This window comes from Oncorhynchus masou, chromosome 2 (genome assembly GCF_036934945.1).
Source record: "Oncorhynchus masou masou isolate Uvic2021 chromosome 2, UVic_Omas_1.1, whole genome shotgun sequence".
Taxonomy (NCBI): domain Eukaryota; kingdom Metazoa; phylum Chordata; class Actinopteri; order Salmoniformes; family Salmonidae; genus Oncorhynchus; species Oncorhynchus masou.
Genome location: NC_088213.1, coordinates 6,958,637 through 6,971,661, shown reverse-complemented (window position 1 = coordinate 6,971,661; position 13,025 = coordinate 6,958,637). Strand labels below are relative to the sequence as shown.

Genomic DNA, 13,025 nt, shown 5'->3' with positions numbered 1-13,025 from the left:
CATTGAATTAGTCCTTCCATTTCTTCATTCTGTCTGGTAAATGTTATATACACAAACACTTAAAAAAAAATCTGTCACCAAATGCAATATTTTTTAAATTAAAATCCAATATTATATATATAAAAAACACAATTTATGGTAATCAGTTTGCCGCGATGACGTCATTGACGTAATGTGAGCGTCGGTGGGCGTAAGGTGCTCGTAATGCGGCCAGACGGAAGTTTGACTGAACACGAACCAGCGCGGCAGATGAAATACTCATCAGTTTATTTACATCGTAGATGTGGCGGCAACAAGACAACATGGAGTGGAGTGCGGACCGCGGACTAGATGTGGAATGTGTTGTTAATCGGTGGATAGTGGATTATTACATATCTGTGGCGTTTGAGGCGTTCAGGAATGAACAGGACAGTGATTTCTGTGAGATCAGAGACATCCTTCAATGTTAGTAACGTTTTCTCACAGATGCAGTTAGCTAACTCGCTAACTAACGTTAGCATCTACGCGAACCCAATAGAGGTTTCTAATACCGTTTCTGCCTAAAATATTTAATTAATAATTAACTCCCGCGTTAACAGTTTGTTTAGCTAGCTATGCTTATAAACTTTTCGTTTTATACCACGTGATACCCAGCTATATGTTAGCTAACTGTGTGGTAACGTTGACTGCGCGCTGGACCAGTTGGTTGGACTAGATCCCCCGGTGAACAGGTTAGTTTTTGTCCTAACTTTAACACCACACAGCTGATTTAAATAACCTTAAGTCAACTCATTATTTAATATCTGAATCAGCTGTGTAGCGCAAGGACATAAACGAAACCTACGGGGGTGCGTTCATTTCGTTTGAACGTTTGCTACGGTGCGGAGCGTTTTGTATTGAACGAGACGTTTTCTCCAAAACGTTTCGTGAACAGACTAGTTTGGTCCGTTCGGTGTGTCGGGTTTAGTTTGAAGCAGTGACTTGTCGTTGTTAAAGACAAGTGGTACGTTTTTGAAGCTACAACCCCTCACCGTTTTTCAGAGCTGTCGTTCAGTACAGCACCGTTTTCGTTCAATTAACGTTCTGTTGCGTTTTTATGTACTGAACGCTGCCCAGGACCGAGTTTGGGAAATGCTGAGTTAGCTACACATTTATTTCACTAAGTCATTTAACAACAAATTCTTATTTACAATGACGCCCTCCCCAAACCCGGGCAACACTGGGCCGATTGTGTGCCGCCATATCACTGCCGGTTGTGATACAGCCTGGAATCTAACCAGGGTCTGTAGTACCTTTCAAAACATACGCAAATATGCCCATTATCTTTCATATCAACGTGAAATAATATTTAAAAAATAATATATATTTACACTTTATCAATTTTTGCACAGATCCAATCTGTGCGTGCATCCGTTTGACAAAGACACGCAGAAAGGCTCTGCCTGGTCGATCTGAAGTAGCAGAGCAGCAATACAGACTTCAGGGCTTTCATACCTCCAGCACTTAGCAGAGCAGCAATACAGACATCAGGGCTTTCATACCTCCAGCACTTAGCAGAGCAGCAATACAGACTTCAGGGCTTTCATACCTCCAGCACTTAGCAGAGCAGCAATACAGACATCAGGGCTTTCATACCTCCAGCACTTAGCAGAGCAGCAATACAGACATCAGGGCTTTCATACCTCCAGCACTTAGCAGAGCAGCAATACAGACATCAGGGCTTTCATACTTCCAGCACTTAGCGTAGCTGTTGTCAAGGAAGTGAGTTTGTATTTACACAGGACTGTACCGCCCCCACCTACCGTCAACCAATCATGTTAATGCGGAACTATACAGAGCCCTCCACATTGTTACAACATTTGAGAGGCTCACGGTGACGCGGTGCGGGGCTTGATTTGGCCTCTACCTGCCCCAGAGGTACCGCTATTGTGTCACACCCTCCAGCCCTGATGGCTTGGGGGTAGAAGCTGTTCAGCAGTCTGATGGCTTGGGGGTAGAAGCTGTTCAGCAGTCTGATGGCTTGGGGGTAGAAGCTGTTCAGCAGTCTGATGGCTTGGGGGTAGAAGCTGTTCAGCAGTCTGATGGCTTGGGGGTAGAAGCTGTTCAGCAGTCTGATGGCTTGGAGGTAGAAGCTGTTCAGCAGTCTGATGGCTTGGGGGTAGAAGCTGTTCAGCAGTCTGATGGTTTGGGTGTAGAAGCTGTTCAGCAGTCTGATGGCTTGGGGGTAGAAGCTGTTTAGCAGTCTTATGGCTTGGGGGTAGAAGCTGTTCAGCAGTCTGATGGCTTGGGGGTAGAAGCTGTTCAGCAGTCTGATGGCTTGGGGGTAGAAGCTGTTCAGCAGTCTGATGGCTTGTGGGTAGAAGCTGTTCAGCAGTCTGATGGCTTGGGGGTAGAAGCTGTTCAGCAGTCTGATGACTTGGGGGTAGAAGCTGTTCAGCAGTCTGATGGCTTGGGGGTAGAAGCTGTTCAGCAGCCTGATGGCTTGGGGGTAGAAGCTGTTCAGCAGTCTGATGGCTTGGGGGTAGAAGCTGTTCAGCAGTTTGATGGCTTGGGGGTAGAAGCTGTTCAGCAGTCTGATGGCTTGGGGGTAGAAGCTGTTCAGCAGTCTGATGGCTTGGGGGTAGAAGCTGTTCAGCAGTCTGATGGCTTGGGGGTAGAAGCTGGAACATGGAGGTATGCCCGTGTGGGAACACTAACCCTATAAAGGTGTGTAGTAATTTAACCTTTTGTTTTTTGAAAATGATTTCTCACTGATCTGAAAGTACCGTTCCGTATGTTTCCAGAACTGCGCGGCGAGCGATGAGTGTTACTGTTTAGAGCAAGTGTCAGGGAGCTCGGTCTCTTAACGAAACGTCCCCGGTCAGAGGAGCCTATCGTCAATAGGCGCTAAAGCAGTTAGCCCCATTTAATAGACGCTAGCTAACACATCCAACAACATCCTCTTTCAGGTCATCTGGTCCGGCCGTTGGAAGCCAACGACGCCACACCCAAGAAGATTCGAGCAATACAGTTCCTCACCAGGATAAATGACGGTGACAAACTCGGTGAGAGTTTTGAGTTAAACACGAAGTAACTTCCTCGCTAGCTACATCACAACACTATCTATGTAACAGTACAAACTAATATTCCTTCCCTGTTGAAAATCAGAGACATCTGGAATGACCCCAAGTCCCAGAATCTGCTCTTCCTCATAGCTAGCTAGCCGTGTCTTTCGGAAATCAAGTCTGAGATCACTGACACAGTTGTTTTCTTGCCATCCACAGACTTCTCGTTTGACTCCCAGGAGGACCTCACGCCACTGGAGTCTGCTCTGAGCGTATTGGACAGCATCCGCGACGAGTTGCCGGTTCCCCAGAAAGACTTGGAGAGAGTACAGAAGTCTGTCAGAGAGATGGTGAGATCTAGCCACACTGTGTGATTGGTCCCCCGTTGAAACCCGACACACTGTGTGTAGTCATTGATTGGTCCCCCGTTGAAACCCGACACACTGTGTGTAGTCATTGATTGGTCCCCCGTTGAAACCCGACACACTGTGTGGAGTCATTGATTGGTCCCCCGTTGAAACCCGATACACTGTGTGTAGTCATTGATTGGTCCCCCGTTGAAACCCGACACTCTGTTCTGATTTTCGTGTCAGCCCTGTCCAACATTATAAGATGACACCGTGTACTGTGGTCAACACTATTGTGCACTGTAGTGAATTGCACAACTATTTGTCCGTACATGTCTTCTCATTCTGGTGTAGTTGGCCGTTCATGTCTTCTCGTTCAGGTGTATTTGTCTGTTCATGTCTTCTCGTTCAGGTGTATTTGTCTGTTCATGTCTTCTCATTCTGGTGTAGTTGGCCGTTCACGTCTTCTCGTTCTGGTGTAGTTGGCCGTTCACGTCTTCTCGTTCTGGTGTAGTTGGCCGTTCACGTCTTCTCATTCTGGTGTAGTTGGCCGTTCACGTCTTCTCGTTCTGGTGTAGTTGTCCGTTCACGTCTTCTCGTTCTGGTGTAGTTGTCCGTTCACGTCTTCTCATTCTGGTGTAATTGTCCGTTCATGTCTTCTCATTCTGGTGTAGTTGTCCGTTCATGTCTTCCCCTTCTCATTCTGGTGTGATTGTCCAGTCATGTCTTCCCCTTCTCATTCTGGTGTAGTTGGCCGTTCACGTCTTCTCGTTCTGGTGTAATTGTCCGTTCATGTCTTCTCATTCTGGTGTAATTGTCCGTTCACGTCTTCTCATTCTGGTGTAATTGTCCGTTCATGTCTTCTCATTCTGGTGTAATTGTCCGTTCATGTCTTCTCATTCTGGTGTAATTGTCCGTTCATGTCTTCTCATTCTGGTGTAATTGTCCGTTCATGTCTTCTCGTTCTGGTGTAGTTGTCCGTTCACGTCTTCTCGTTCTGGTGTAATTGTCCGTTCATGTCTTCTCGTTCTGGTGTAGTTGTCCGTTCACGTCTTCTCGTTCTGGTGTAGTTGTCCGTTCACGTCTTCTCGTTCTGGTGCATTTGTCCGTTCATGTCTTCCCCTTCTCATTCTGGTGTAGTTGTCCGTTCATGTCTTCTCGTTCTGGTGTAGTTGTCCGTTCATGTCTTCTCGTTCTGGTGTAGTTGTCCGTTCACGTCTTCTCATTCTGGTGTAGTTGTATTCTGCCATGTTGTTCTGACATCATTATAACGGTGAACCCTGTTGTGTTTTTCTCTGTAGTTGGTGATTGTGTGCATTAAGAACCAGGCCTTTGACAAAGCCAAGGAGGTTTTGATGAAATACTTCCCCAAAAGCAAGGTTGGAAAGGTGAGCTAACTCCTAAACTCCTAGAGAGACGATGGCAACAACACAAACAGTACAGAGGGACATTTAGACCTGTCTGTTAACCTGAGGAACGGGTGTCTCCAGGGGGGGGTCATGTCTCCAGGGGCTGATGGGGGGGGGTAGTAATGTCCCCAGGGGCTGATGGGGGGGGTAGTAATGTCTCCAGAGGCTGATGGGAGGGGGTAATGTCTCCAGAGGCTGATGGGGGGTAATGTCTCCAGAGGCTGATGGGGGGGGTAATGTCTCCAGAGGCTGATGGGGGGGGTAATGTCTCCAGAGGCTGATGGGGGGGTAATGTGTCTTCCAGAGGCTGATGGGGGGGTAATGTGTCTTCCAGAGGCTGATGGGGGGGTTATGTCTCCAGAGGCTGATGTGGGGGGGTAATGTCTCCAGAGGCTGATGTGGGGGGGGTAATGTCTCCAGAGGCTGATGGGAGGGGGTAATGTCTCCAGAGGCTGATGGGAGGGGGTAATGTCTCCAGAGGCTGATGGGAGGGGGTAATGTCTCCAGGGGCTGATGGGGGGGTAATGTCTCCAGGGGCTGATGGGAGGGGGTAATGTCTCCAGAGGCTGATGGGAGGGGGTTATGTCTCCAGAGGCTGATGTGGGGGGTAATGTCTCCAGAGGCTGATGTGGGGGGGGTAATGTCTCCAGAGGCTGATGGGAGGGGGTAATGTCTCCAGAGGCTGATGGGAGGGGGTAATGTCTCCAGGGCTGATGGGAGGGGGTAATGTCTCCAGGGGCTGATGGGGGGGTAATGTCTCCAGAGGCTGATGGGGGGGGGGTAATGTCTCCAGGGGCTGATGGGATGGGGTAATGTCTCCAGAGGCTGATGGGAGGGGGTAATGTCTCCAGGGCTGATGGGAGGGGTAATGTCTCCAGGGGCTGATGGGGGGTAATGTCTCCAGAGGCTGATGGGGGGGGTAATGTCTCCAGGGCTGATGGGGGGTAATGTCTCCAGAGGCTGATGGGGGGTAATGTCTCCAGAGGCTGATGGGAGGGGGTAATGTCTCCAGAGGCTGATGGGAGGGGGTAATGTCTCCAGGGGCTGATGGGAGGGGGTAATGTCTCCAGGGGCTGATGGGGGGTAATGTCTCCAGAGGCTGATGGGAGGGGGTAATGTCTCCAGAGGCTGATGGGGGGTAATGTCTCCAGGGGCTGATGGGGGGTAATGTCTCCAGGGGCTGATGGGAGGGGGTAATGTCTCCAGGGGCTGATGGGAGGGGGTAATGTCTCCAGAGGCTGATGGGAGGGGGTAATGTCTCCAGAGGCTGATGGGAGGGGGTAATGTCTCCAGAGGCTGATGGGGGGGTAATGTCTCCAGAGGCTGGGGGGGGGGTAATGTCTCCAGGGCTGATGGGAGGGGGTAATGTCTCCAGAGGCTGATGGGAGGGGGTAATGTCTCCAGAGGCTGGGGGGGGGGTAATGTCTCCAGAGGCTGATGGGGGGGGGGGTTATGTCTCCAGAGGCTGATGGGAGGGGGTAATGTCTCCAGGGGCTGATGGGGGGTAATGTCTCCAGAGGCTGATGGGGGGGTAATGTCTCCAGAGGCTGATGGGGGGGTAATGTCTCCAGAGGCTGATGGGAGGGGGTAATGTCTCCAGAGGCTGATGGGAGGGGGTAATGTCTCCAGAGGCTGATGGGGGGGTAATGTCTCCAGAGGCTGATGGGGGGTAATGTCTCCAGAGGCTGATGGGAGGGGGTAATGTCTCCAGAGGCTGATGGGATGGGGTAATGTCTCCAGAGGCTGATGGGATGGGGTAATGTCTCCAGAGGCTGATGGGAGGGGGTAATGTCTCCAGAGGCTGATGGGAGGGGGTAATGTCTCCAGAGGCTGATGGGGGGTAATGTCTCCAGAGGCTGATGGGAGGGGGTAATGTCTCCAGAGGCTGATGGGGGGGGGTAATGTCTCCAGAGGCTGATGGGAGGGGGTAATGTCTCCAGAGGCTGTTGGGGGGGTAATGTCTCCAGAGGCTGATGGGAGGGGGTAATGTCTCCAGAGGCTGATGGGAGGGGGTAATGTCTCCAGGGGCTGATGGGTGGGTACTGTCTTTGGGGGGCAATGTCTCCAGAGGCTGATGGGAGGGGGTAATGTCTCCAGGGCTGATGGGGGGGTAATGTCTCCAGAGGCTGATGGGGGGGGGTGATGTCTCCAGGGGCTGATGGGAGGGGGTAATGTCTCCAGAGGCTGATGGGAGGGGGTAATGTCTCCAGAGGCTGATGGGGGGGGGGGGTGATGTCTCCAGGGGCTGATGGAGGGGTAATGTCTCCAGGGCTGATGTGGGTGAGGTAATGTGTCTTCCAGAGAGCGATCTTCCTGGGGCTGGTCCACAAGAGGAGCAGTGATCATTCAGTCCTACAGCAGGTCACCTACCAGCAGTTTAAACAGGAGATGCTGCAGTTCTGTCAGAGCCTGTTTCCCTTCTCTCATCCTTTCCTGTCCAGGGTACGTATGCATTACCTCAACATCAGTCTGGCTGTGTCCCCTCTCCATATATAGTGTATTACCTCAGCATCAGTCTGGCTGTGTCCCCTCTCCATATATAGTGTAGTGTATTACCTCAGCATCAGTCTGGCTGTGTCCCCTCTCCATATATAGTGCATTACCTCAGCATCAGTCTGGCTGTGTCCCCTCTCCATATATAGTGTATTACCTCAGCATCAGTCTGGCTGTGTCCCCTCTCCATATATAGTGTAGTGTATTACCTCAGCATCAGTCTGGCTGTGTCCCCTCTCCATATATAGTGTATTACCTCAGCATCAGTCTGGCTGTGTCCCCTCTCCATATATAGTGTATTACCTCAACATCAGTCTGGCTGTGTCCCCTCTCCATATATAGTGTGTTGTATTACCTCAGCATCAGTCTGGCTGTGTCCCCCTCTCCATATATAGTGTGTTGTATTACCTCAGCATCAGTCTGGCTGTGTCCCCTCTCCATATATAGTGTAGTGTATTACCTCAGCATCAGTCTGGCTGTGTCCCCTCTCCATATATAGTGTGTTGTATTACCTCAGCATCAGTCTGGCTGTGTCCCCTCTCCATATATAGTGTAGTGTATTACCTCAGCATCAGTCTGGCTGTGTCCCCCTCTCAATATATAGTGTAGTGTATTACCTCAGTTCAGTCTGGCTGTGTCCCCTCTCCATATATAGTGTAGTGTATTACCTCAGCATCAGTCTGGCTGTGTCCCCTCTCCATATATAGTGTAGTGTATTACCTCAGCATCAGTCTGGCTGTGTCCCCCTCTCCATATATAGTGTGTTGTATTACCTCAGCATCAGTCTGGCTGTGTCCCCCTCTCCATATATAGTGTAGTGTATTACCTCAGCATCAGTCTGGCTGTGTCCCCTCTCCATATATAGTGTAGTGTATTACCTCAGCATCAGTCTGGCTGCGTCCCCTCTCCATATATAGTGTAGTGTATTACCTCAGCATCAGTCTGGCTGTGTCCCCTCTCCATATATAGTGTATTACCTCAGCATCAGTCTGGCTGTGTCCCCTCTCCATATATAGTGTGTTGTATTACCTCAGCATCAGTCTGGCTGTGTCCCCTCTCCATATATAGTGTATTACCTCAGCATCAGTCTGGCTGTGTCCCCTCTCCATATATAGTGTATTACCTCAGCATCAGTCTGGCTGTGTCCCCTCTCCATATATAGTGTAGTGTATTACCTCAACATCAGTCTGGCTGTGTCCCCTCTCCATATATAGTGTGTTGTATTACCTCAGCATCAGTCTGGCTGTGTCCCCTCTCCATATATAGTGTGTTGTATTACCTCAGCATCAGTCTGGCTGTGTCCCCTCTCCATATATAGTGTAGTGTATTACCTCAACATCAGTCTGGCTGTGTCCCCTCTCCATATATAGTGTAGTGTATTACCTCAGCATCAGTCTGGCTGTGTCCCCTCTCCATATATAGTGTAGTGTATTACCTCAACATCAGTCTGGCTGTGTCCCCTCTCCATATATAGTGTGTTGTATTACCTCAGCATCAGTCTGGCTGTGTCCCCTCTCCATATATAGTGTAGTGCATTACCTCAGCATCAGTCTGGCTGTGTCCCCTCTCCATATATAGTGTGTTGTATTACCTCAGCATCAGTCTGGCTGTGTCCCCTCTCCATATATAGTGTATTACCTCAGCATCAGTCTGGCAGTGTCCCCTCTCCATATATAGTGTATTACCTCAGCATCAGTCTGGCTGTGTCTCCTCTCCATATATAGTGTAGTGTATTACCTCAACATCAGTCTGGCTGTGTCCCCTCTCCATATATAGTGTAGTGTATTACCTCAGCATCAGTCTGGCTGCGTCCCCTCTCCATATATAGTGTAGTGTATTACCTCAGCATCAGTCTGGCTGTGTCCCCTCTCCATATATAGTGTAGTGTATTACCTCAGCATCAGTCTGGCTGTGTCCCCTCTCCATATATAGTGTAGTGTATTACCTCAGCATCAGTCTGGCTGTGTCCCCTCTCCATATATAGTGTAGTGTATTACCTCAGCATCAGTCTGGCTGTGTCCCCTCTCCATATATAGTGTGTTGTATTACCTCAACATCAGTCTGGCTGTGTCCCCTCTCCATATATAGTGTGTTGTATTACCTCAGCATCAGTCTGGCTGTGTCCCCTCTCCATATATAGTGTAGTGTATTACCTCAGCATCAGTCTGGCTGTGTCCCCTCTCCATATATAGTGTAGTGTATTACCTCAGCATCAGTCTGGCTGTGTCCCCTCTCCATATATAGTGTAGTGTATTACCTCAGCATCAGTCTGGCTGTGTCCCCTCTCCATATATAGTGTATTACCTCAGCATCAGTCTGGCTGTGTCCCCTCTCCATATATAGTGTAGTGTATTACCTCAACATCAGTCTGGCTGTGTCCCCTCTCCATATATAGTGTAGTGTATTACCTCAGCATCAGTCTGGCTGTGTCCCCTCTCCATATATAGTGTAGTGTATTACCTCAGCATCAGTCTGGCTGTGTCCCCTCTCCATATATAGTGTAGTGTATTACCTCAGCATCAGTCTGGCTGTGTCCCCTCTCCATATATAGTGTGTTGTATTACCTCAACATCAGTCTGGCTGTGTCCCCTCTCCATATATAGTGTGTTGTATTACCTCAGCATCAGTCTGGCTGTGTCCCCTCTCCATATATAGTGTAGTGTATTACCTCAGCATCAGTCTGGCTGTGTCCCCTCTCCATATATAGTGTAGTGTATTACCTCAGCATCAGTCTGGCTGTGTCCCCTCTCCATATATAGTGTAGTGTATTACCTCAGCATCAGTCTGGCTGTGTCCCCTCTCCATATATAGTGTATTACCTCAGCATCAGTCTGCCTGTGTCCCCTCTACATATATAGTGTAGTGTATTACCTCAACATCAGTCTGGCTGTGTCCCCTCTCCATATATAGTGTAGTGTATTACCTCAACATCAGTCTGGCTGTGTCCCCTCTCCATATATAGTGTAGTGTATTACCTCAACATCAGTCTGGCTGTGTCCCCTCTCCATATATAGTGTAGTGTATTACCTCAGCATCAGTCTGGCTGTGTCCCCTCTCCATATATAGTGTGTTGTATTACCTCAGCATCAGTCTGGCTGTGTCCCCTCTCCATATATAGTGTAGTGTATTACCTCAGCATCAGTCTGGCTGTGTCCCCTCTCCATATATAGTGTATTACCTCAGCATCAGTCTGGCTGTGTCCCCTCTCCATATATAGTGTGTTGTATTACCTCAGCATCAGTCTGGCTGTGTCCCCTCTCCATATATAGTGTGTTGTATTACCTCAGCATCAGTCTGGCTGTGTCCCCTCTCCATATATAGTGTAGTGTATTACCTCAGCATCAGTCTGGCTGTGTCCCCTCTCCATATATAGTGTAGTGTATTACCTCAGCATCAGTCTGGCTGTGTCCCCTCTCCATATATAGTGTGTTGTATTACCTCAGCATCAGTCTGGCTGTGTCCCCTCTCCATATATAGTGTAGTGTATTACCTCAGCATCAGTCTGGCTGTGTCCCCTCTCCATATATAGTGTGTTGTATTACCTCAGCATCAGTCTGGCTGTGTCCCCTCTCCATATATAGTGTAGTGTATTACCTCAGCATCAGTCTGGCTGTGTCCCCTCTCCATATATAGTGTATTACCTCAGCATCAGTCTGGCTGTGTCCCCTCTCCATATATAGTGTATTACCTCAGCATCAGTCTGGCTGTGTCCCCTCTCCATATATAGTGTATTACCTCAGCATCAGTCTGGCTGTGTCCCCTCTCCATATATAGTGTATTACCTCAGCATCAGTCTGGCTGTGTCCCCTCTCCATATATAGTGTATTACCTCAGCATCAGTCTGGCTGTGTCCCCTCTCCATATATAGTGTATTACCTCAGCATCAGTCTGGCTGTGTCCCCTCTCCATATGTAGTGTAGTGTATTACCTGAGTTCAGTCTGGCTGTGTCCCCTCTCCATATATAGTGTATTACCTCAGCATCAGTCTGGCTGTGTCCCCTCTCCATATATAGTGTATTACCTCAGCATCAGTCTGGCTGTGTCCCCTCTCCATATATAGTGTATTACCTCAGCATCAGTCTGGCTGTGTCCCCTCTCCATATATAGTGTGTTGTATTACCTCAGCATCAGTCTGGCTGTGTCCCCTCTCCATATATAGTGTAGTGTATTACCTGAGTTCAGTCTGGCTGTGTCCCCTCTCCATATATAGTGTAGTGTATTACCTCAGCATCAGTCTGGCTGTGTCCCCTCTCCATATATAGTGTGTTGTATTACCTCAGCATCAGTCTGGCTGTGTCCCCTCTCCATATATAGTGTATTACCTCAGCATCAGTCTGGCTGCGTCCCCTCTCCATATATAGTGTAGTGTTTTTGATCAGGGGACATTAGGGACACAACCTCTCAGTAGATTCAGTTTTAACTGTTTGGGCTGATGTGTTAGTACCTATTCAGTTGTACTGTAACTAACTAGTAACTAACTAGTAGCTAACTAAATACCAGGAGCTCTCTGTCTCCATAACCCACTGTTCCTAACTGAACTGAGATCTGTCTCCCTGACCTGAACTGAGATCTGCCTCCATAACCCACTGTTCCTAACTGAACTGAGATCTGTCTCCCATAACCCACTGTTCCTAACTGAACTGAGATCTGTCTCCATAACCCACTGTTCCTAACTGAACTGAGATCTGTCTCCATAACCCACTGTTCCTAACTGAACTGAGATCTGTCTCCCTGACCTGGTCTGAGGTCTGTCTCCATAACCCACTGTTCCTAACTGAACTGAGATCTGTCTCCCTGACCTGGTCTGAGATCTGTCTCCATAACCCACTGTTCCTAACTGAACTGAGATCTGTCTCCCTGACCTGGTCTGAGATCTGTCTCCCATAACCCACTGTTCCTAACTGAACTGAGATCTGTCTCCCTGACCTGGTCTGAGATCTGTCTCCATAACCCACTGTTCCTAACTGAACTGAGATCTGTCTCCCTGACCTGGTCTGAGATCTGTCTCCCATAACCCACTGTTCCTAACTGAACTGAGATCTGTCTCCCTGACCTGGTCTGAGATCTGTCTCCATAACCCACTGTTCCTAACTGAACTGAGATCTGTCTCCCATAACCCACTGTTCCTAACTGAACTGAGATCTGTCTCCCTGACCTGGTCTGAGATCTGTCTCCCATAACCCACTGTTCCTAACTGAACTGAGATCTGTCTCCATAACCCACTGTTCCTAACTGAACTGAGATCTGCCTCCCATAACCCACTGTTCCTAACTGAACTGAGATCTGTCTCCCTGACCTGGTCTGAGATCTGCCTCCATAACCCACTGTTCCTAACTGAACTGAGATCTGTCTCCCATAACCCACTGTTCCTAACTGAACTGAGATCTGTCTCCATAACCCACTGTTCCTAACTGAACTGAGATCTGTCTCCCTGACCTGGTCTGAGATCTGTCTCCATAACCCACTGTTCCTAACTGAACTGAGATCTGTCTCCATAACCCACTGGTCCTAACTGAACAGAGATCTGTCTCCATAACCCACTGTTCCTAACTGAACTGAGATCTGTCTCCCTGACCTGGTCTGAGATCTGTCTCCCATAACCCACTGTTCCTAACTGAACTGAGATCTGTCTCCCTGACCTGGTCTGAGATCTGTCTCCATAACCCACTGTTCCTAACTGAACTGAGATCTGTCTCCATAACACACTGTTCCTAACTGAACTGAGATCTGTCTCCCTGACCTGGTCTGAGATC

General features: G+C 48.8%; 1 protein-coding gene across 1 annotated transcript in view; it reads left to right on the top strand.

Annotated features, from left to right (window-relative positions):
* The first annotated feature begins 221 nt into the window (after positions 1-221).
* Positions 222-13,025, top strand: part of LOC135554713 (telomeric repeat-binding factor 2-like) — a 28,034-nt gene continuing 15,230 nt past the window's right edge. Inside the window, exons 1-5 of the mRNA XM_064987143.1 lie at positions 222-444; positions 2,928-3,023; positions 3,243-3,373; positions 4,672-4,758; positions 7,081-7,221. Of these exons, the coding sequence (XP_064843215.1) occupies positions 282-444; positions 2,928-3,023; positions 3,243-3,373; positions 4,672-4,758; positions 7,081-7,221 (618 nt within the window). The 5' untranslated portion in view covers positions 222-281. The remainder of the gene's footprint in view (positions 445-2,927; positions 3,024-3,242; positions 3,374-4,671; positions 4,759-7,080; positions 7,222-13,025) is intronic.